Raw genomic sequence first — 24,858 nt, forward strand, 5'->3', positions numbered from 1 at the left:
ATTAATTAAAGGCTCAGTAATTGTGATTGAGTTGTAATCGAACATTGATAATTGGAGATGCAATTGTAATTTAAAAATGTAATTGACCCCAACCCTGGTGTGTGTGTGTGTGTGTGTGTGTGTGTGTGTGCAGCACCTGTTCCAGTACACCACAGAGGAGCAGAGTGGTGGAGTGGTGAAGATTCCTGAAGCTAAAGGAGACGATGCCTGGAAGGTTTATTTTGATGAGACGTCGCAGGAAATAGTGGATGAGTTCGCTATGAGATACGGAGTGGAGTCTATCTACCAGGCCATGACGTACGTTAGTGTGTGTGTGTGTGTTTCTCTCCATCAGTGTGTGCGTTACTATATGTAACACTGTTTGTGTATCACTAGTTGTGTGTGTATCACTGGTTGTGTATTTCAACTGGTTGTGTGTGTGTCACTGGTTGTGTATTTCAACTGGTTGTGTGTGTGTCACTGGTTGTGTATCTCTAGTTATTTATCACTGGTTGTGTGTTGCTGGTTGTGTATCACTGGGTGTGTATCTCTGGTTGTGCGTGTATCACTGGTTGTGTATCACTGGGTGTGTATCTCTGGTTGTCTATCTCTGGGTGTGTGTGTCACTCATTGTGTGTCCCTTGTAGTGTACCACTGGTTGTGTGTTTCTGGGTGTGTATCTCTGGGTGTGTGTTACTTGTTGTGTATCTCTGGTTGTGTATCACTGGGTGTGTATCACTGGTTGTGTATATCAGATGGTTGTGTATCTCTGGTTGTGTGTCCACAGACACTTTGCCTGTTTGTCGTCTAAGTACATGTGTCCTGGAGTTCCCGCGGTGATGAGCACGCTCCTCGCCAACATTAACGCCTACTACGCACACACCACTGAGTCGTCCAACAACGTGTCTGCATCCGACCGCTTCGCTGCATCCAACTTTGGAGTGAGTTCCTTCAAAGACGTCCTGAGATCACGTCAAACATGTTAAAAACAATTAATGGAGTTAACTGTTAGCATTAATTTAATATTTACAAAACAAACATGAGCTGAGATCCAGCCATTATCTACACATGCTAAAGTTAGCATTAGAACAGCCGTTATCTATACATGCTAAAGCTAGCATTAGAACAGCCGTTATCTACACATGCTAAAGCTAGCATTAGAACAGCCGTTATCTACACATGCTAAAGCTAGCATTAGAACAGCCGTTATCTACACATGCTAAAGCTAGCATTAGAACAGCCGTTAGCTACACAGGCTAAAGCTAACATTAGACCAACCTTTATCTACACATGCTAAAGCTAGCATTAGAACAGCTGTTATCTACACATGCTAAAGCTAGCATTAGAACAGCCGTTATCTACACATGCTAAAGCTAGCATTAGAACAGCCGCTAGCTACACAGGCTAAAGCTAACATTGGACCAACCTTTATCTACACATGCTAAAGCTAACATTAGAACAGCCTTTATCTACACATGCTAAAGCTAACATTAGAACAGCCTTTATCTACACATGCTAAAGCTAGCATTATAACAGCCTTTATCTACACATGCTAAAGCTAGCATTAGAACAGCCATTATCTACACATGCCAAAGCTAGCATTAGAACAGCCGTTAGCTACGCAGGCTAAAGCTAACATTGGACCAACCTTTATCTACACATGCTAAAGCTAACATTTGACCAGCTGTTGGCTGCACATGCTAAAGCTAACATTAAGTCAAATACTCAGTGTCAGATTGAAATTTCCACTTGATTTTGTTTAAAAAAAGTCATTAAAACAAATTTAATAATAATAATAATAATAATAATAAAATTTCTATTTCCATCTCAGTGAATTGTGTATTTTCTGTTGGTTTTTCTCTTATCACAGATCATCACAGGCTGTATTTCTGCTGCTGTGGTTAAACTACTGTATACTTTGCTTTTTGCACATTTTGTCCAACTCCTTTGTGTATTTGTGTAGTCAAATGTCAGCTGAGTGGTGTTTGTGTATCACTTCCTGTGTAGAAGGAGAGATTCGTCAAACTTTTGGATCAGCTGCACAACTCTCTGAGGATCGACCTCTCCATGTATCGGGTTAGTTTTCATACATACTACATACTACATACTACATAGTACATACTGTTTGTTCTGTTCTCTGATGAAAACATCTTGTTTTTTATTTCAGAATAACTTCCCAGCCAGCAGTCCTGAGAGACTTCAGGACCTGAAGTCCACAGTGGACCTGCTGACCAGCATCACCTTCTTCAGGATGAAGGTCAATCTTCTTTATGGATTATCTATTACTTCAACGTCTTTTTATGGGAAACAGAAAGCCTGATGTTTCAAAATAAAAGCTCACAGTTTAAAAGCAGCTGTTAAATCATCACCTGCCCAGAAATGAATAATTTTACACAGATTATTGATCAATCATTAATGGGCACTTCTGTTAATGATCCTTTATTATCAATTTGGGTACATTTTGTTTTTAAAATCATTTTATTTGCTAATGTCCTTTGTTTTTACTTTGTTTTCATTGGTTGTGTTTGTCTTGCACTTTTACCTCTTAATAATTTTTTTATCTTTGTGACATTTATGTTGTTTTTCATATCTTGTTTTTCCAATTTTTTTTTAATCTTAGTAGGAATGATCCTGCTTTTGTTTCCATTTATTTATTTGTTTAGTTTAATTTAATTTATTTAATTTTTTCCTGTGTCTGTTTATGTCATCATGGGTTATTACTCCATGTATTTTATCATTTATCATTTTATTTCCCTACATGCACTTTATTAAGTTTATTTTTTTTAGATTTTATTTTGTATTTTTTTCATGGTTATTAGTATATTTGTTTTTATTATTTATATATTTTATTTATTATTGTCCCGCATGTCATCATGGGTCATTATTACTAAATGCGACTGTAAACATTTTTACAGTCAACATTTTTGTTGCTGTTTTTGTGTGTTTCTGTTGTCATTTTGTTGTTGTTTTCTATGTTTTTGTGTTATCTTTGTGGTCGTCTTGTGTGATTTGGAGTCATTTTGTGTGTTTACGTTGTCATTTTGTGTATTTTTTTATTGTATTTTGTGCGTTTTGTTGTTTTCTATGTTTTTGTGGTCGTCATGTGTGTTTGTGGAATCATTTTGTGTATTTCTGTCATCTTTTGTCATTTTGTGTATCTTTCTGTTATTAAGTATTTGGTTTGGAGTCACTCTTTTTCTTAATTTAATTGTCTTTTCTTTATGGTTATTAGTATTTTTGTTTTAAATTCTGTTGTCTTATATTACACTTATATGCACTTGTTTTTTTCCATTCATTGTTGTTTTTTTTTTTAAATGGTAGTACTTTTGTTTTTTATTTATTTATGTATAGCTTTAAAAACCATTTCTGGGTCTAACTGCATGTGTGTGCGCGTGTGTGTGCAGGTCCAGGAGCTCCAGAGTCCTCCCAGAGCCAGTCAGGTGGTGAAGGACTGTGTGAAAGCCTGTCTGAACTCTACCTACGAGTATATTTTCAACAACTGCCACGACCTCTACAACAGGGAGTACCAGACTGACCCGGTGAGCGTCACTGTGTGTGCGTCACTGTGTGTGTGTGTGTGTGCTGAGAGCTACTTTCTTGTCCTTCAGTCCAAAGCCGTCCCTCCTGACGAGCAGGGCCCGAACATCAAGAATCTGGACTTCTGGTCTAAGCTGATCACCCTCATCGTGTCCATCATTGAGGAGGACAAGAACTCCTACACACCCTGTCTCAACCAGTGAGTGTAGCTTTCTAAACCACTGGTTCTCAACCTTTTCAGCTCGCGACTCCCAAAATAAAGGTTCTAGAGCCCGGGGACCCCCACTGTAGCTGAAGGTGGTTGAACACAGACATGAACATTGAAGAACAGTCATATGGAGACAGGGTCATCTATAAGGGGGAGTAAAGGGGAAAGATTTTTGGGGTCCATCTATAAAGTCAGTAAAATGATGGTCCATTGTTCTATGAATCTGTGATAAACACATTTATTTATTTATCTGAATAATATCCACTGTTATTCAGGAAGGTCATAGTATATAATCATCTTAAAGATGGAAGTCCTTGTTTTAATCACAAATAAAATGGGTTAAAAGTGACCAAAAATGGTGGAAAAGGTGGTGAAATGGGATTTAAAAAAACCCACAGAAATTGGTTAAAATATGCAAATTAGAGTGGGCAAAAACTGACATAAAAATGTAGTAAAAAGAGTTCAAAGTGTCAATATTGGCTTAGAAATGGGGGGGGTTAATGTACAGTAATTTAAAATGTAGGAAGAATTGGTTCAAACTGGCAAATAATGGCCATGACAAATGGTGAATGTGGTTAAATTGGCAAAATATAGTGAAAAGAGGCTAAAAGTGACAGTAATGGGTCAACATATGTGACATTAGGTGGAAAAGTGGTGGAAAGGGTTTATAAGTGCTGAAAATGTCTTGAAAGTGGAAAAAATGTGCAGAAAAGGCATTGAAATTTAATGAAGAATTGGTAGAAATGGGAGTAATGTAACAAAAATGCATCAAAAGGAGAAAAAATATGGCTAGAAAAAGTGATGAAAATAGGTTAAAATATGGCAAGATTGGTGTAGTTGTAGAAAAAAGTTTGAGAACCCGTGCTCTTAAGTGTGTGTTTGTGTGGGAAATAATCCAACAGAAACAGGCTGAGCAGTCTTTGTTTACTCAGAGCTGAGTTTATAGGAGACACACACACACTAAACAAATAACATAACGTCTGCAAATATCATTAAAGTACACATCAAGGCATCGCACGGCAACAATAATCACAGGGGGCGGGGCCACAAACGTGATCTCATCTGATCTGACCAACATTCATGTAAACATTAATACAGGAAACAACAAAGGAACTGTGTGTGTGTTGTGTTTTACTCTCATTTTTGCACATATTTTATTTATTCATGTATTTTTGTTGCAGTTTTGTGTCTTTTTAGTGATTTTGTCTATTTTATTGTCATTTTTGTATTTTCTTTAATTTTCTGTTTTTGGAGTCATTTTGTGAATTTCTTTTTTTCTGACAAAAATGACAAAATTCTTATTGTCATTTTGTGTGGTTTGTTGTTGTCTTCCATGATTTTGTGTTATTTTTGTGGTCATCTTGCTAGTTTTGGGAGTAATCTTGCGTATTTTTGATTTTTTTTTTTTGTTGCAATTTTGTATGTTTTCGGACTAGTTTTGTGTGTTTCTGTTGTCATTTTGTGCATTTTTTTTTGTTGTTTTCTACATTGTTGTGTACTTTGGTTGTCATCTTGTGTGTTTTTGGAGTCATTTTGTGTATTTTTTCTTGTCCTTTGTTGACGTTTTTTTAATATTGTCATTTTGTACATTTTGTTTTTACTTTTTACATTTTTTTTGTTATTTTGTAGTCATCTTGTGTGTTTTTGGAGTCATTTTATGTGTTATTTGTCTTTTGTTGTCATTTTGTGTTTTTTTTTCTGTAATTTTGGATGTGTCTTGTTGTTATTGCGTGTGTTTTGTTGTTGTTTTCTACATTTTTGTGTTATTTTTGTGTTTTTTTTTTGTAGTCATCTTGTGTGTTTTGGGAGTCATTTTGTACATTTAGTTTGAGGGCCGCCATCACTAGCCCTGGGCCTCATGTGGCCCCCGTGCCGCTGGTTTCCCACGTGTGTGTGTATAATGAAAACGATTCCTCCTGTGTGTGGCGCTCAGATTAAAGCTGTACGTCCGTCTGTAGGTTTCCTCAGGAGCTGAACGTGGGAAAGATCAGCGCTGAGGTGATGTGGAACATGTTCGCACAGGACATGAAGTACGCCATGGAGGGTAGGTGACCACACGCTGGTCATGTGACCTTCATCATCCTATCAGTGTGTGACCCTAATCGTTGGTCCTCAGAGCACGAGAAGCACCGTCTGTGTAAAAGTGCTGACTACATGAACCTTCACTTCAAAGTAAAGTGGCTCTACAACGAGTACTGCAAAGAACTGGTGACGTTCCAGAAGCACGTACCCGAGTACCCGGCGTGAGTACTTCCTGTAGAGAGTACACACTTTACTCCTGTTATGTTCTCTAACTCTAACGTTTGTCACGGTGCAGCTGGTTTGAGCCTTTCGTCATCATGTGGTTGGACGAGAACGAGGAAGTGTCCAGAGATTTCCTTCACGGAGCTTTGGAGAGGGACAAAAAAGACGGGGTAACTGTTTTTAATCTACAGATGCACGCAAAAATACACAAATATACACAGAAACACAAAATGTATATAAAATTACAACAAAATTACACAAAATGACTCAGAAAAACATGCAAAAATACACAAATATACACGTAAACACAAACAACGGAAGGATTTATGTAGAATTACAACAAATATAACATACATTTACAAAATTACAACACAATTGCACAGAATGATTAAAAAAACATGCAAAAATACAAAAATATACACATAACCACAAAAAACAAGTATTTATATAAAGTTACAACAAAGTTACACAAAATGAGTCATAAAAACATGCAAAATGACAGAAAAATTGAAACAGAAAAAACAATAAAATGTATAAAAAAGGACAACAGCAAAAGAATGAATGAGTGATAGTGACACTAATGGAAGCCTCTGATTGGTCGATCCTCCTTCAGTTCCAGGTCACGTCTGAGCACGCTCTGTTCTCCTGCTCCGTGGTGGACGTTTTCTCTCAGCTGAACCAGAGCTTTGAGATCATCCGTAAACTGGAGTGTCCTGACCCTCAGATCGTTGGGAACTACATGAAGAGGTTTGCCAAGGTGACAAGGTCCACTTTTTATATTTATATATATTTATATATTATACCTGAGCACAGGATCATTGATCACATCTGATCAAACAGAATGGAGACATAGTTTTTTTTGTTATTGGAGTTGTTTTGTGTGTTTCTGTTGCCATGTTGTGTGTTTTAGGAGTCATCTTTGTGGTTTTTTTTTTGTTATTGTGTGTATTTTTAATAGTATTTTGTGTTTTGTTTAGTCATTTAGTGTGTTTTGTTGCATTTTGTGTGTTTTTGGACTCATTTGTGCATTTTTTGTCTTTGTTTTGTCTATTCATTTTATTTGTTTATGAGTAATTTCCTATTTTTTTAAGTTGTCATTCTATTGTTGTTGTTTTTTTGGATTAATTTGGTCATTTTTGTTGTAATTTTGTGTATTTTTCTCTCATTTTATGTGTTTTTGAGTCATTATGTATATATTAGTTGTCATTTTGTGTATTTTTTTGGTCATTTCATGTGTTTGAGTCATTTTGTGCATTTTACTTATCCTTTTGTGTATTTTTTTGTCATTTTGTCTGTTTTTATACGTTTTACAATCATATATATTTTAGTTGTCATTTTGTGTATTTGTATTGTAGTTTTGTGGTTATTTGAGTTCACGCCTCAGTATGATCGCTCACCTCTTGACAAATTCTTCTTCTACTGTTTCAGACCATTGGTAACGTTCTGCTGTCGTACGCTGACATCATTGCAAAGGAGTTTCCCAATCACGTAAAGAAAGAGAAAGTGGTGAGTGTGAAATTACTTGTGTTAAAAAAATACTCATTCCAGATGTGTTTTCTGTCAGATAATCACTTTTCAAGAGCCCAGCTGTTGGTGGACAATTTCTAAATGAATTCAGGCTAAAGATTTTAGAGAGAGATTTGCAGCTTTTATCTGATCTGAGGTTGATTTTTTTAATTTATTTATTTTCATTTATTTTATCATTTTTGTTGTTATTGTGTATTTTCACATGTTGTATTCTTGTGAATTTGTAGTAATTTTGTGTATTTTTCAGTTATTTATTTGTTCTTCTGTGTTTTGGAGTAATGTATTTGTGTAATTTTTGTGTTTTTAATGTAATTTTTGTTTTGTTTTTTTGTTTTGTATTTTATTTTACTGTTGTTTTGTTTATTTTATTGTTGTTTTGTATTTTTTCTGTATTTCTTTTGTTGTTGTAAATGTTTTTGGAGTCATTTTTGTGTATTTTTGTTGTCTTTTCTGGGTTTTTTGTGTAATTTTATCATTTTTGGGGAGTAATCTTTTGTGTTTTTGTTATTGTTTTGTTCGTTTTTCTGTATATTTTGTTGTTATTTTATTTTAATTGTTGTTTTGTATGTTTTTTAAAATGTTTTTTTGTCTTTTTTTTGTTGTTTAATGATTTTTTTCTTTTATTTTGTTGTTGTTTTGTGTACATTTGTTGTCATTTTGTATATTTTCTTGTTATTTATTTGGATTATTCTTCTGTGTTTTTGGAGTAATTTTGTTGCATTTTTGTGTAATTTTGTAAGTTTTTTTAAGTGTCAGTTTTTGTTATTTTGTATGTTTTTCCCTATTATTTTATGTGTTTTTGGAGCCACTCTGTGTACTTTTGTATTTTTTCAGTTATTTATTTGTAGCCATATTGTGTGTAATAATTTTGTGTATTTTACAGTTTTTTGTTTATTTTTGTGTGTATTTTTCTGTCATTTTGTGTGTTTTTTTTGTGGGCCGCCCAAAATGAGACTGAGGGCCACACGATGCTGTGTGTGTGCGTGTGTGCGTGTGTGTGTGTGTGTGTGTGCGTGTGTGTGTGTGTGTGCGTGTGTGTGTGTGCGTGTGCGTGCGTGTGTGTGTGTGTCACTGACTCCTCCCTCTGTGTCCTCTGTCAGCCCTGCATCATCATCAACAACATCCAGCAGCTCAGGGTTCAGTTGGAGAAGATGTTCGAGGCCATGGGAGGAAAAGACGTGAGTTCTCATTTGTCCTTTTGGGCGCCAGCATGTGCATCCAACCGTTCATCCAATCTAATCCTTCTTCTTCTTGTTGGTGCAGCTGAATCTGGAGGCGAGCGACTTCCTGAAGGAGCTCCAGAACAAACTGAACAGCGTGATGGACGACCTCAGTCGTATCTTTGCAGTGAGGTGAGTCGTTTACGTTCATCCACAGCTTCACATGTAGCGTTTCTCACCTGACGACGTCTGTTTGTCCCTCAGCTTTCAGCCTCAGATCGAGGACAACGTCAGACAGATGGGGGACATCCTCGCACAGGTCAAAGGTCAGACTGTCCCAGCCAATGGCAGCGTAGTTCAGGAGGCCGACAACGTCCTGCAGCCAATCATGGACTTCCTGGACAGCAAGTGTGTATTTGTTTATTATTTATTTTGAGCTGAAGTCTGAATGCTTAACAGAAAATCTTTAAAAGTATATATATTTGTTCTATTTTTTCCTCAAAAATTAAGAATTATATTTACTTATTTTTACCATTCCAGAAATTGTATTGATACTTAAACTTGATGTAAAAATCCAGTACATCCAATTATAATTAACCATTCTGTGAAATTTAACAATATTCAAGAGTTACAGTGTTAGTGAATAAAAAACATGTATTTTTATGATATCACATTAGATTATTTTTTAGATTTTATTATTTGTATTCTACTATGTTACAATTTTTTAATAAAAAAAAACTTTTCTACTTTTGTTTTCAGATTTTTTTTTATTTTTATTTTTATTATATTGTTATTCATTTTAAATTTAAAAAAAAACATGTGTACTTGTGTATTTTTTTAAATTATATTTTATTTTATTTAGTTATTTTCAAATTGTATGAACTGTATTCTACTTTATTACTATTTCAATGAAAAACAAGTTTCAAGTTTTTCTCTATTTTACTTTATTATTTTGGTTTTTAAATGTACTTATGTCTATTCTCTTTTTATTATTGGTTTTAATAAAACAATAACGGAGAAAAATATGTGAGAACAACAACAAAATTACTTAAAAACACATGAAATAACAGAAAAATGCAAAAAAATATCAATATAAATCCACAAAACAACACAAAGTGACTCCAAAAACACAGATTACAGAAAAAGAACAAAGAAACATGAACTAGAATGTCCACAAATGAAAAGACAAACACAAAACAAACACAAACACACAGTAAACCTGTGTTGTTTTCTGTGTTAATGCTCATTATTTTAATGCTAACATGAATGCTGATGATTTGGGCCAAACATCTCTGTTATAAACAGAAGTGCCCTGTATCATTAAAATGCATTAAAATCTGTTCATGAAAAGGATCAGAAGCGAGTGTAACGTTGTGTGTGTGTGTGTGTGTGTGTGTGTGTGTGTGTGTGTGTGTGTGTGTGTGTAGTTTGTCTCTGTTTGCAAAGATCTGTGAGAAGACGGTTCTGAAGCGAGTTCTGAAGGAGTTGTGGAAGCTGGTGATGAACACCATGGAGAAAACCATCGTACTGCCCACGCTCACCGACCAGACGGTGAGGCTCCGCCCTCTCCCACCCATGTGCTCGTGCATTAGCATTGTCGCTACGCTAACCGCACCTTAACCCGTGTATGTGCAAGTTTCACTCTTCTTCCTCATCGTAGGTTATTGTAAGTGTGTGTGCGGCCTTTCAAAGCATAAAATGAGATAAAATGTAAAAAAACCACAACAGAAATTCACTCCAAAAACTCATGAAACCACACAAAAAAAAGTAAAATGAAAATAAATATTGAACAACAACAAAAACCAAAGCAATTACTCCAGAAACACACAAAATGGGTACAAAAATACAGAATAAATACACAAAACGTCATCACAGATGCACAAAAAATACTCCTTGTCCAAAAACACACAAAATCAGATAAAATATACAAAACCACAACAGAAATTGACTCTTAAAAACTGACAAAAACACAAATACCAAGAAAAGCATATAAAATGACAACAAAAATACAAAAATGACTCAAAAAAAACCCACAGGATGACGACAAAAATAACAGAAAAAATATATAAAAAGAACGACAAATGACTCAAAAACATATAAAATACACAAAATCTTATGGTTTTACTAGAACTACTGCACTGTACTAGTAGACTTAAAATGTGTTAATAGTAAAAAGTCAAAGCTTTACTAGTTCTACTAGTGACAGTAAATTATCTACTAGTAGATGATTTACAAAAATACAAAATAACAAGTCCAAAAACACACAAAGGAGTACAGCCCCCTCATTAACATATTATGCTAAATAGTGACACATTTAACTTCACTAGGTAAAGTTTCTACTCCCAATAATTATTCTTTGTCAGATAAAATCACAGTGTAGGCCTCAGAAATGAATTATTTGTTTGAAAAAAGATGTAAAAATGTTGAATTTGCTGCTTGAAAGTTATTTTTATCTCCACCGTTAACGCTCCATTTGTTGACATGTTTACACATTGCATTGTGGGATATGGAGTCAACCTTTACTCAGCTCAGCTTTATTCAGCTCCGTTCCAACATAAAGCAGCACACCTCACCTCGTCACATGCACACTCCCCACTCTGACTTCCTGTTTATTCGTGCACGCTCACGTCTCTGTGTGTTGTTTCTCTCATCAGGGAACTCAGATGATCTTTAACGCAGCCAAAGACCTGGGTCAGCTGTCCAAACTGAAGGTGACATTAGTCACATTAGAGCCTGATGGAAACCACGCGGATGTCCCTCTCACTGTCTGTTTATGTCCTGCAGGAGCACATGGGCCGAGAGGAGGCCAAGGCACTCACTCCTAAACAGTGTGCTGTCATCGAGCTGGCACTGGACACCATCAAGGTACGTCCTTACATCATTGCTACGCTAGTCAGATGTACGGCAGAGACCGTTATAGAAGGGGGCGGAGCTACAAACATGTGATCGTATCTGACCAATCAGAGCATTAACAGAGGAAACAACAATAACTTTGTTGTCATTTTGTATGTTTCTGTTGTTGTTTCATGTGTTTTTGGAGTAATTTTATACATTTTTATGTCCTTTTGTGTGTTTATTGTTGTTGTTTTGTGTTATTTATTTATTTTTGTTGTTTTATGTTTCTACAGTCACATTGTTGTCTTTTTTTTTGTTATTCTGTACATTTTTGTTGTTTTGTGCATTCCTCTTGTGTGGCTTTGCTGTGATTTTTACATTTTGTGTGTGTCTTTTTGTGTATTATTGTGTTTGAGTAATTTTTGTGTGTTATGAGTTAACTTATGTATCTGTAGTTCATTTTGTATATTTCTGTTGTTTCTTTATTTATATGTACTTTTCTAGTATTTTGTGTATTTTTTCTGTATATTTTCTTCTTCTTTTGTGTATTTTTCTTTAATTTCATATGTCTTTTAAAGTCATTTTTTGTGTTTTTCTGTCATTCTTTGTATATTTGTGGTTTCTTGTGTAAAGTCAATTTGTGCATTCCTCTTGTGTATTATTGTAGTTATTTTCTGTGTTTTTGGAATCATTTTTAGGCTTTTTGTATAGTTTTATTGTCATTCTGTGCATGTTTTTTTTGTTTTATTTGTGGTGTTTCTGAGTCATTCTGTATGTTTGTTTTTGGGGCTGCACTGATGTGCTTTTTTGTCTTGCAGCAATACTTCCACGCGGGTGGTGTGGGCTTAAAGAAAACCTTCCTGGAGAAAAGTCCTGACCTGCAGTCTCTGCGTTACGCTCTGTCTCTGTACACACAGGCCACCGACAAACTGATCAGGAAGTTTGTTCTCTCACAGATGGCTCAGGGTACGACTTTACACACACACACACACACAAAAAGACATGATGATACACTAAGGTTTGGAAACATACAGGAAAATGTGGGAAAACACTAATAAATGTTTGGTTTTGGATCGTTTGGAATGAAGGATATGAACAAATATTTAGTATTTATATTTATTTAAATTATATTCACTTACTTTTTTATAAAAATCTATAAATTGCGGTGTTTTTTTGTAATTTATGTGCATTTTTCTGTATTTGTGTTTTTTATTTTTTAATGCTTCTGTCGTCGTTAATGATTTATCTTCGTGGTTTGAACATCCTGTTGTCTCTCCTCAGTCCATGGAGGGAAAGGAATCAGATTCAGTGCCAACGAAGACACGCCCCCAGAGAAAGGTTTGTTACACACTACGTATCTCACAGACATCTGTGTGTCTGTATCTGTGACCGTGAGATCTTCTTCTGTTCCTGTTTGAGCTTCTCTAACGTTGTGGGTCACATGATCAACTCATTTCTGTTGTCCTTTTAAAAATAATTATCTTTTTTGATGTATCTTTTATGACATTTTGTATATTTTTTAGGGCTGTAGTCAAGAAAATGGTTGGTCGACCAAGACTATCGCTCATGTAACGATTAGTCAACAAAAAAAAAATAGAATGACTGAGCAGGCGCAGAGGAGGACGAGGAGAAAGAGAAAAAGAAACAAATATTTAGTTTTGGCATTTTGTGTTGCTGATTTGCTTTTAAACACAGACCATTTCTGATATGAACCTTCAAAGAAAAAGTGAAACGTTTACCTATCGTCCGACAGACGTTAGGTAAACCATAACCTCATATAAATGACATGTTTACGCTTGTTTTAGTGGTAAATCTGCTTTTACAGATCAGATTTATCAGATCAGCACACTTTTTTGAAGTTTTTTCTGTTATTTTTCTGTTTTTAAGGAGTCACCTTGAGTGTTTATGGAGTACATGTTGTGTATTTTTGTTAGTTTTTTGTAGAATGTAGAATGTTTTTCACTGTCTCTCTCTGTGCTTCCTTTCAGCATCTGGAGTTGATGCCGTTGGAGAGGTGGTGATGAACGTGGAGGTCTTACCTCAACCCAATGGAGAGCACAAGATCAGCATCAAAGGTTCCCGTTCCTCTTCCCGTTTATCTTCCTCTTCCTCTTCCTGTTCTGTAACGATGCTCTCTCCCTGCAGTGGTGTCAGCCAACGACCTGAAGTGGAAAGCACAGGGCTTCAGGCCGTTTGTGGAGGTCTACATCATCGGGCCTCACCTCAGCGATAAAAAGAGGAAATTTGCCACAAAGTCCAAGAACAACACCTGGTCCCCAAAGTTCAGCGAGAGCTTCCAGTAGTGAGTGGAAATCATCTTTAAATATTTAAAGTCACAGCCTTTTTACACAAATAAGCACAACAGAGTCACTGGAAATGTGATGCATCAATGTATTTAAAAAAGCCTGGATTAGGTCAAGCTTTCCTACAGTGGGACACGGTGGAGGTCCCATCATGCTTTGGTGCTGCCTGTCTCTGATTCTATCAAACAGTGTGTGGATAGCACATATAAAATTGCTTTTGTGATCACTGATTACTGATCACCCTGTAAAAGAGCGAGACATGACGTGAGTGAGCATCTATAGACACGCCCACTCATGAATATGCATAAAGAGGCCCCAAAACTGCTCAGAAAGTGACTTTTCAGAGGCTAAAACTCTGGAAAACAGGCGAGTTTGGGAAAATAAACTTCAAACACTATGTTTTTGGGGTTCTTAGAACAAATGGAGATGGGTAAAAAATTTCATAATATATCCCCTTTAACAGTGTAACTAAATACTATGATTAATAATAAATCAATATTAAGGAGGTAAAGTGATTAAATTAATATAATTTTACATGATAACAGTAGATATGAATACACACATGGTAATACTCTATAATATTTCTCATGATAGTTGTTGTAGACAGACAGATAACTCCTCCCACACACTGTGTTCAATAAACGATGCTTCCTCACGTTTCACAGTGTTTTATTGATAACGTGTCAAAAGGAGTAAAACTGGAAGAAATAATGAACATATTTTCTTTTAAATATATGCACATGTTTATCTAATATACAACTTTCTTATTTGAATTAGTACTGCCTCATATGGCTAGCCACAACAAATGCTATCATCTTGAGTTATATCAAATAAACTGCAATAAATGTAAAAAAACTGATAAAATATACTGGCACAGAAATGAACAGGATAATGCTTGACCATGTGCTTCTTTCAACATGCAACAAACAAAATGTCTGCTACAGGAAGTCATGGCTAGACTGTGTATACAACGAACAGGCGCCACCTAGTGGTCGCCAGAAGAAACATACTTTTTCACAAATTGGCACAATAGTAACGTGTTGTTTCTTTTGTTTTCAGTGCCCTGGGCACGGAGGTGGGTCCAGAGAGCTATGAGCTGCAGGTGTGTGTGAAGGACTACTGCTTTGCTCGTGAGGATCGCACCGTGGGGATGTCGGTGCTGCAGGTGAAGGACGTGGCCAGCAGGGGCGCCGTCACCTGCTGGATGCCGCTGGGCCGCCGCGTGCACATGGACGAGACGGGTCTCACCGTGCTGCGCATCCTGTCGCAGAGAAACAACGACGACGTCGCCAAAGAGTTCGTTAAACTCAAGTCGGACCAACGCTCAGCCGAAGAAGGTCGAAGCTGAGGAGAGGAAGCAGGAAACAGGACGGACGCTTTTCTATGAGCACACACGCACACACACACGTTACACACACACACACACACACACACACACACACACACACACGTTACACACACACACACACACACGTCTGCAGACTTTATGCAACTTTTACTTTCTCAATGCAAACATGGAGGAGTTTCTTTCATCAGCTTGGCCTTTTCTTCCTGCAACACATCCCACTTTTATATGTTTGGAAAACGAAAAATGGGAGAACTATTGGGGAACAATGGTGGAACGATGGAGGAACGATGGGGGAACGATGGGGGAACGATGGGGGAACGATGGGGGAACGAGCACTCTGCACTTTTGTTCGTTTGCCGTTTGTGCGTCTGTCCGTCCGTCCTTTGCCTGCCTGTGCGTCTGTCCGTCATTGTCCACCAGGGCTGGGGTCAGTATAATATAATTGCGTAATTGATAATTCATTACAATTCTGATGTAATTAGTGAGGATGCAGGAGGTTTTTTTTCTTCCTTCACAGAATTTTGCCCCGTTTTAACTCCTTCAGTGTTTGACCAACTTTAACAATTAAGATATTAAAACGTGTCAATCGTTCAGCACAGGGATGCCTGTACTTTTGAGATTTGTAACTGGGATTTTCAGCGTTTTGAGATTTAATGTCTTCAACTTTGAACTTTAGCTGTTCATCCATTCTTCAACAAATTTCAACGTTTAACTTTTTCTTTTTTTATCTCCAGCTGTTTCTGACGTTCAGCCCTTCAACTGCAGTGAGTTTAAATCATTAAATTGAATTAATCTCAAAAACTGTGGAACCATGTTACAGTTCTATGACTTACACACGTACGTAGTTAATAATCTTTCAAATGTTTTTTATATCGTTTTCCAACCACCTTATTTCTTTCAGACTCATTAATTAAGAAGAGCTGAATTTGAATTTTAGTAATTGAGAAATTGATTGTAATTTACTTTCAGTGGGGGGAAGTAATAATTAGAATTTATACTGTAATTGGTAGAAAATGTCAGTCACCGTAATCATAACTGAGTTGTAATTGAACATGGCTAATTGAAGACGTAATTGTAATTGAAAAACCTAATTGACCCCAACCCTGCGTAGTCTTCCCAGATCTAACGTGTTCGTTCTGTGATGTTTAAAGTCTGCATGTGGATCAAAGGAACACTGTGACGGAGGAGCGTAACCATGGCAACCATACAAGGAAAGATAATGAAAGTTGTTTTTTTTTTTACTAAAATGGAGCAATAGCGTTGAGTGGAGGCCAGTGCACGTGACTTTTTCCACAAAGGGCTACAGGACGTTACTTTGAGCAATACACCAACAACGCGTAGCTAGCACCTCTGTTAGCATCGCCACAATCAAAAGGGGAGCTTTTATTTTGAAAGCTTTCAATCATGGACTTCCTGTTGGTGTTGGACTTCCTCTCTGCCTTCCTTCAGTCGGACCAAAATGTGCATGTTTGTGTTGACAAAAGATCAAAGCCATCGAATCACAGCCAAGCGTTCGCTAACGTCATCCATCACCTGACAGGAAGCCCTGCAGGACGCATCCAGCCTTTCACAATAAAGCACCGCAGGAGGCCTGTCACATGCTCTGATGGATGTTAGCACAGCCATGCGTTGGCTGTTAGCATTGGATGTTTGCCTCCCAGTTAGAGTGAAAACATGGAAACGGATCAATGAGGATCCAAGATGAGAGAATGGATCAGGATCAGGATCTTAACGTTTTTAAAGGAACATCCACTGATTTTTGGCACCACACGATAGTTTTAGAGCTCCGTTATAATAATAATAGAAAAGGAATAAAGTGATCGAGCTCCAGATTTTTTTTTTTTTTTTGATCTAAGGGTTGGAATATTTTCAAAATTGTCAATAAATTAAATAAAACCAGTATTGAATTTTTTTTTTTCATTTTAATTAAAAAATTTAAATAAAATAAAATGTAATTAATTAAACATAACCAATAAGGTGTAATTACTTTAAAACAATTAAATTATTTTTAGTAGTTCAGATTTATTAGAAAATTAAGTACATTGAATTTGAAAAGATTGAAAAAAAAAATTCATTTTGTGTTCTTTTCTCTCTTTTTTTGTATTTATGGTTTCAGTTTGTATTTCTTTCTGGGTTTTTTTTTTTGTCATTTTCTGTATTATTGTTGTGATTTTGTATTTTTGTCTTACTTTGTGTCTTTTTGGAATCACTTTGAGCCTTTTTTTCTCTTATTTTGGCTGTTTTTGGAGTCATTTTGTGTATTTTTTTGTGGTTTTGTGTATTTTTGGAGCCATTTTGTCTACTTTTCTTGTGGTTTTGTATTATTGGTGTCATTTTGTGTATTTCACCCTCATTTTTGTTGTGATTTTGTTTTTTTTTAGCTTCATTTTGTGTATTTGCTTTGGGAGACGCTGTGTCTACCTTAAGGTGAACACTCCAGTGGGATTGTGGGTAGTGAAGGAATGTTTTTTGATGAATATTAGACGGTGATGTGATGCAGTCAGTGGATCACTCCTGAAAAGCAACAACACACACGCTCAAGCACAAAGGGCACATGTACGATGGTGAGACTCATGCATGCGTGCACGTGATGCCCACCTCCCTGTGAATAGATCCAACTACAAATGCATGATGGGAAACTACTTTGCAGACGTGGCCTGTGATGACATCATTAATGTGTTAACCAATGGGAACGCGTCGCATGAACCAATGCCTTTCTACTCAACACGTTTCTACGTTACTGTCGACTGGAGGCGTGAGACCTGGAATGATGCCTGATTGTATAAATAATCCACTTTCTATTAAAAAGACCTTTGGTCACAAAATAAACATGGAAATAGCATTTATTTCACCACTCTCATCACTGGGGGTGGAGCCACAAACATCTGAGGGTCACATGATCAACATTCAGAGCATTTACACAGGAAAGAACTATGTCAGAACTTTGTGTTATAATATTTTTATTTTGTAAACGTTTAATGTCATTTTGTGTGTTTTTGCTGTCATTTTGTGTTTTTGGAGTCATTTCTGTACGTTTGTTGTCATTTTATGTATTTTTGTTGTTTTTTTTAATTTATTTTTTGCCATTCTGTATATTTTTGTAGTTTTGTGCATTTGTGCACTGCTTTTGTATAGTTTTCCTTGTAGTTGTGAGTTTTTGTTGTTTATAGATTAATTTTTGAGTATTTGTGAGATTTTTGTGTGTTGTCTTTAAATTTGTATGATTCTTGGAGTCATTTAATGTGTATTTGTTGTTGTTTTGTGTGTTTAAGGTCATTGTTAGAGCATTAACACATGAAACAACAAAGGAACTGTGTGTGTGTGTCTATTTGTGGCTGTTTATTGTTGTTGGTTTTGGGTTTTTTGAGTAATTTTGTAGTTTTGTATGTTTTTGGAGACCTTTTGTGTGTTGATGTTAATTATTTGTATGTATTTCTCAGTTATTTTTGTGTATGTATTTAGTTATTTTGTGTATTTTTCTGTTGTTTGGTGTTATTTTGTGATTTATTTTATTTTAATTTGTATTTTTTGTGGGGGTTTTTTTGCATCTTTTTCTCAAATTCTGTGTGATTTTGGAGTTATTTGGTGTAGTTTGGTTGTTTTGTGTCTTTTCCTCTATTTTGTTTATTTTTCTGCAATTTCTACACTTTTCTCTTATTTTCACTGACAGATTACAACCAAACCCAGACCTATATATTATCTATATATGTAATTATTAAAGTACTGGCTTATCACTTTGAGAATAAATATTTCAATAAAAGAAGTTTTAAACTTACAGGGACAAAGGTTCAGACTGTAATATTCTATTTACTTTAAAAAACAAAATCATTTTATGTGTTGTTGGAGTTTTGGCTATTATTTATGTGTTGTGTAGTTGGTCACATTTTTGTTGTTGTTTTGTGTATTTTTCCCTCATTTTACATGTTTTTTTGAGTCATTTTGTGTATTTTTGTAATGATTTGTGTTTTTGGGACAAAAGTTTGTTGTCTTTTTGTCTCATTTTATGCATTTTCTCTGTCATTTTGTGTATTTTTTTCTGTTGTTTTATGTATCTTGTCTCTTTGAATGTGTTATTGACGTTTTTTGTTTATTTTTTGTTGTTTTGTGTTTTTGGAGTATATTGTGTGATCATTTTGTATTTTTTCTCTAATTTTACGTGTTTTTGTAGTTATTTTGTGTTTTTATGCAGTTTTGTGTATTTTGTCTCATGTGTTGTTCAGCTTGTTTTGAACTTGTTTAAACACTCAGCAGTTTGTTGGTTTTGTTTCTATAACTTTGGCTCAGGTGAAAGGGTGAAATGTTGGGCTCTGGAACTAATCATCTTCCACAGTGTGTCATGTGGACACATGTGACATGTTATCACCTGAAACAACAGCGCTGTCTGCTCTTTCTGACCTTTGACCTCTGAGGCTCCGCCTCATGACTCCAATTATTGCTGCAGTCGATGGAATGAAGTCAGAACCAGCCACACACGGCCCAACGTAAGCATAAACACAACGTTTAGGATTGGTTTAAGATTTCCAGAATAAACGTGTAATATTACAAAAATGAATTAAAAATATTACATAAACAAAATAGAATAGAATAGAAATACATTTTAAGTTGTAATAATACAACAATTCAAATTCTAACATTTTTTCCGTTTTTATGTCCTGATTTTTTTTCTGAGGTTGGGCTATAGTTGAAATAGTAAAACATAAAAAAAACCCAACAATGGAGGTTAGGCTAAAGACATAAAAATGGATGTGAAAATGTCAAATGCCCAAAACTGGAGGTAAGGCTATGATAATAAGCCATCAAACGCGTTTTAAAAAAATTGCTCGTTTTTATGCCATATTTGTTTGAAAATGTTTTGCCTTTTTTGAGGCCTTACTATAACCTTAGCTTTGTTTTTAGGCGTTTGAATTTTTTTGCTGTTCATGATGCCTTACTGCCTCACTAGTTTTTGGGCGTTTGAAATCTTTTAGCTGTTTGAAGTGCCTTACCTCCGTTTTTGGGCTTTTTAGAGTTTTTCACTGTTTTTGATGCCATACTATAGCCTTACCTCCTTTTTTTAGCATTTGAAATTTTTGTCTGACTAGAACCTAACCTCTGATTTGAATTTTTTTCGAGCCTTACATATGTTTTTTGGCGTTTGAAGTTTTTCACCCAAGTGTTAATATAACCTTACGTCCGTATTTGTTCATTTAAAATGTTTTCGCCGCTTTTGATGCCATACGATAGCCTTCCCTCCGTTTTTGGGAGTTTTAGATTTTTTCACTGTTTTTGATGCCATACTATAGCCTGACCTCCGTTTTTTAGCTTTTGAACATTTTTCGCTCGTTTTTTATCCTTACCCTTGTTTTTAGACGTTTACATTTTTGTCGTTTTTGATGCCTTGCCTCCGTTTTTGGGCCTTTGAAATTTTTTCGCCCGTTTTTTTGTCTGACTATAACCTTACCTCAGATTTTAGGCGATTTAATTTTTTTCAAGCCTTACTTATATTCTTTGGTGTTTGAAAAAATTTCGCCCGTTTTTATGTCTTACTGTAACCTTACCTCCATTTTTGGCATTTGAAATTTTTCGGCCTGTTTTTATGCCATACTATAGCCTTTCCTCGGTTTTTAGGCATTTTAATTTTTTTCACTGTTTTTGATGCCTTACTATAGGCTTACCTCCGCTCTTTTAATGTTTGAAATTTTTTTGCCCGTTTTTATGTCTTTCTATAACCTTATGTCCGTTTTTTGGTGTTAGAACATTTTTCGCCTGTTTTTATGCCATTCTATAGCCTTACTTCCGTTTTTAGGCATTTCTTTAGCCTGACCTTCGATTTTAGGTGACTTTTGATTTTCGTGTTTTTTGTGCCTCACTACTTTCTTAGCCCTGTTTAAGTATGCGTGCAGTAGTTTTTAGGGTCTAATAATTGCCTTAACTCAATTCTTTTGAATTTTTGAAAAATATGCATTACTATAGCCTTACCTTCGATTTTGGGTTTTATTTTTTTCCTTTTTGGTGCCTTACTACTTTCTTAGCCCTGTTTAAGTATGTGCATTACATTTGCAACAGTTTTTAGGGTCTAATAATGGCCTTAACTCAATTTTTATTTTTTGAAATTTTTTAAAATTATGCCTTACTATAGCCTTACCTTCGATTTTGGGTGACTTTTAATTTTCGCAAAGTTTTGTGCCTTACTATTTTCTTAACCCTGTTTAAGTATATGAATTTCAATTGCAGTAGTTTTTAGGGTCTAATAATGACCTTAACTCAATTTTTTTGAATTTTTGAAAAATATGCCTTACTATAGTCTTACCTTTGATTTTCAGTGACTTTTGAATTTTTTCATTTTTGGTGCGTTACTACTTTCTTAGCCCTGTTTAAGTATGTACATTATATTTGCAACAGTTTTTAGGGTCTAATAGTGGCCTTAACTCAATTTTTATTTTTTGAACTTTTTTGAAATTATGCCTTACCTTTGATTTTTGGTGACTTTTAATTTTCAAAATTTTTGGTGCCTCACTGCTTTCTTAGCCCTGTTTAGGTATGTGCATTATATTTGCAACAGTTTTTAGGGTCTAATAGTGGCCTTAACTCAATTTTAATTTTTGAAATTTTTTAAAATTATGCCTTACTATAGCCTTACCTTCGATTTTCGGTGACTTTTGATTTTCAAAATTTTTGGTGCCTTACTGCTTTCTTAGCCCTGTTTAAGTATGTGCATTATATTTGCAACAGTTTTTAGTGTCTAAAAATGGCCTTAACTCAATTTTTTTGAATTTTTGAAAAATATGCCTTACTATAGTCTTACCTTTGATTTTCAGAGACTTTTGAATTTTTTCATTTTTGGTGCCTTACTACTTTCTTAGCCCTGTTTAAGTATGTGCATTATATTTGGAACAGTTTTTAGGGTCTAATAGTGGCCTTAACTCAATTTTTATTTTTTGAACTTTTTTGAAAATATGCCTTACTTCAGCCTTTCCTTCGATTTTGGGTGACTTTTGATTTTTTTCATTTTTGATGCATTACTACTTTCTTAGCCCTGTTTAAGTATGTGCATTATATTTGCAGTAGTTTTTAGAGTCTAATAATGGCCTTAACTCAATTTTTTTGAATTTTTGAAAAATATGCCTTACTATAGTCTTACCTTTGATTTTCAGTGACATTTGAATTTTTTCATTTTTTGGTGCCTTACTACTTTCTTAGCCCTGTTTAAGTATGTACATTATATTTGGAACAGTTTTTTTGGGTCTAATAATGGTCTTAACTCAATTTTTATTTTTTTAACTTTTTTAAAATTATGCCTTACTATAGCCTTACCTTTGATTTTTGGTGACTTTTGATTTTCAAAATTTTTGGTGCCTTACTGCTTTCTTAGCCCTGTTTAAGTATGTGCATTGTATTTGCAACAGTTTTTAGTGTTTAATAATGGCCTTAACTCAATTTTTTTTGAATTTTTAAAAATTATGCCTTACTATAGTCTTACCTTTGATTTTCAGTGACTTTTGAATTTTTTCATTTTTTGGTGCCTTACTACTTTCTTAGCCCTGTTTAAGTATGTACATTATATTTGGAACAGTTTTTTTGGGTCTAATAATGGCCTTAACTCAATTTTTATTTTTTGAAATTTTTTAAAAATATGCCTTCCTATAGCCTTACCTTCGATTTTGGGTGACTTTTGATTTTTTTTCATTTTTGGTGCCTTAGTGCTTTCTTAGCCCTGTTTAAGTATGTGCATTATATTTGCAACAGTTTTTAGGGTCTAATAGTGGCCTTAACTCAATTTTTATTTTTTGAACTTTTTTGAAATTATGCCTTACTATAGCCTTACCTTCAATTTTTCGTGACTTTTGATTTTCAAAAATTTTGGTGCCTTACTACTTTCTTAGCCCTGTTTAAGTATGTGCATTATATTTGCAGTAGTTTTTAGGGTCTAATAATGGCCTTAACTCAATTTTTGGAAATTTTTAAAAATATGCCCTACTTAAGTCTTACCTTTGATTTTCAGTGACTCTTGAATTTTTTAATTTTTTGGTGCCTTACTACTTTCTTAGCCCTGTTTAAGTATGTGCATTATATTTTCAGTTGTTTTTAGTGGCTAATAATGGCCTTCACTCAATTTTTTTGAAATTTTTGTACATTAGGCCTTACTATAGCCTTTCCTTCGATTTTGGGTGACTTTTGATTTTTTTTCATTTTTGGTGCCTTACTGCTTTCTTAGCCCTGTTTAAGTATGTGCATTGTATTTGCAACAGTTTTTAGGGTCTAATAGTGGCCTTAACTCAATTTTTAATTTTTGAAATTTTTTAAAATTATGCCTTACTATAGCCTTACCTTCGATTTTCGGTGACTTTTGATTTTTTTCATTTTTGATGCCTTACTACTTTCTTAGCCCTGTTTAAGTATGTACATTATATTTGGAACAGTGTTTTGGGTCTAATAATGGCCTTAACTCAATTTTTTGGAAATTTTGAAAAATATGCCTTACTATAGCCTTACCTTCGATTTTGGGTGACTTTTGATTTTTTTCATTTTTGGTGCCTTACTGCTTTCTTAGCCCTGTTTAAGTATGTGCATTATATTTGCAACAGTTTTTAGGGTTTAATAATGGCCTTAACTCAATTTTTTTTAATTTTTGAAAAATATGCCTTACTATAGTCTTACCTTTGATTTTCAGTGACTTTTGACTTTTTTCATTTTTGGGCCCTTACTACTTTTTTAGCCCTGTTTAAGTATGTGCATTATATTTGCAGTAGTTTTTAGGGTCTAATAATGGCCTTAACTCAATTTTTTTGAAATTTTGAAAAATATGCCTTACTTTAGTCTTACCCTTGATTTTCAGTGACTTTTGAATTTTTGCATTTTTGGTGCCTTACTACTTTCTTAGCCCTGTTTAAGTATGTGCATAATATTTTCAGTTGTTTTTAGTGGCTAATAATGGACTTCACTCAATTTTTTTGAAATTTTTGTACATTAGGCCTTACTATAGCCTTACCTTCGATTTTGGGTTTTATTTTTTTCCTTTTTGGTGCCTTACTACTTTCTTAGCCCTGTTTAAGTATGTGCATTACATTTGCAACAGTTTTTAGGGTCTAATAATGGCCTTAACTCAATTTTTATTTTTTGAAATTTTTTAAAATTATGCCTTACTATAGCCTTACCTTCGATTTTGGGTGACTTTTAATTTTCGCAAAGTTTTGTGCCTTACTATTTTCTTAACCCTGTTTAAGTATATGAATTTCAATTGCAGTAGTTTTTAGGGTCTAATAATGACCTTAACTCAATTTTTTTGAATTTTTGAAAAATATGCCTTACTATAGTCTTACCTTTGATTTTCAGTGACTTTTGAATTTTTTCATTTTTGGTGCGTTACTACTTTCTTAGCCCTGTTTAAGTATGTACATTATATTTGCAACAGTTTTTAGGGTCTAATAGTGGCCTTAACTCAATTTTTTATTTTTTGAACTTTTTTGAAATTATGCCTTACCTTTGATTTTTGGTGACTTTTAATTTTCAAAATTTTTGGTGCCTCACTGCTTTCTTAGCCCTGTTTAGGTATGTGCATTATATTTGCAACAGTTTTTAGGGTCTAATAGTGGCCTTAACTCAATTTTTAATTTTTGAAATTTTTTAAAATTATGCCTTACTATAGCCTTACCTTCGATTTTCGGTGACTTTTGATTTTCAAAATTTTTGGTGCCTTACTGCTTTCTTAGCCCTGTTTAAGTATGTGCATTATATTTG

The 24,858-nt window shown here is 34.8% G+C and overlaps 1 protein-coding gene and 1 long non-coding RNA gene across 2 annotated transcripts in view; one reads left to right on the forward strand and one right to left on the reverse strand.

The window, feature by feature from the left end:
* The window catches only part of LOC114458435 (protein unc-13 homolog A-like), a 42,590-nt gene extending 27,172 nt beyond the window's left edge, over positions 1–15,418 (forward strand). The window contains exons 21-42 of the mRNA XM_028440803.1: positions 134–297; positions 767–920; positions 1,987–2,055; positions 2,147–2,236; positions 3,384–3,518; positions 3,588–3,715; positions 5,683–5,768; positions 5,841–5,967; positions 6,042–6,138; positions 6,582–6,725; positions 7,397–7,474; positions 8,596–8,673; positions 8,759–8,847; positions 8,920–9,063; positions 10,083–10,206; positions 11,310–11,366; positions 11,440–11,520; positions 12,309–12,456; positions 12,772–12,828; positions 13,479–13,565; positions 13,636–13,792; positions 14,853–15,418. Of these exons, the coding sequence (XP_028296604.1) occupies positions 134–297; positions 767–920; positions 1,987–2,055; positions 2,147–2,236; positions 3,384–3,518; positions 3,588–3,715; positions 5,683–5,768; positions 5,841–5,967; positions 6,042–6,138; positions 6,582–6,725; positions 7,397–7,474; positions 8,596–8,673; positions 8,759–8,847; positions 8,920–9,063; positions 10,083–10,206; positions 11,310–11,366; positions 11,440–11,520; positions 12,309–12,456; positions 12,772–12,828; positions 13,479–13,565; positions 13,636–13,792; positions 14,853–15,141 (2,583 nt within the window). The 3' untranslated portion in view covers positions 15,142–15,418. The remainder of the gene's footprint in view (positions 1–133; positions 298–766; positions 921–1,986; positions 2,056–2,146; positions 2,237–3,383; positions 3,519–3,587; positions 3,716–5,682; positions 5,769–5,840; positions 5,968–6,041; positions 6,139–6,581; positions 6,726–7,396; positions 7,475–8,595; positions 8,674–8,758; positions 8,848–8,919; positions 9,064–10,082; positions 10,207–11,309; positions 11,367–11,439; positions 11,521–12,308; positions 12,457–12,771; positions 12,829–13,478; positions 13,566–13,635; positions 13,793–14,852) is intronic.
* LOC114458436 (uncharacterized) lies at positions 8,347–9,011 on the reverse strand. Its single transcript, XR_003673039.1, has 2 exons — positions 8,895–9,011; positions 8,347–8,803 (listed from the first exon to the last, which is right to left on the reverse strand). It is a non-coding gene; the product is annotated as an uncharacterized LOC114458436 (long non-coding RNA).
* Positions 15,419–24,858: the final 9,440 nt, after the last annotated feature.

This window comes from Gouania willdenowi, unplaced genomic scaffold, assembly GCF_900634775.1.
Source record: "Gouania willdenowi unplaced genomic scaffold, fGouWil2.1 scaffold_119_arrow_ctg1, whole genome shotgun sequence".
NCBI lineage: Eukaryota > Metazoa > Chordata > Actinopteri > Blenniiformes > Gobiesocidae > Gouania > Gouania willdenowi.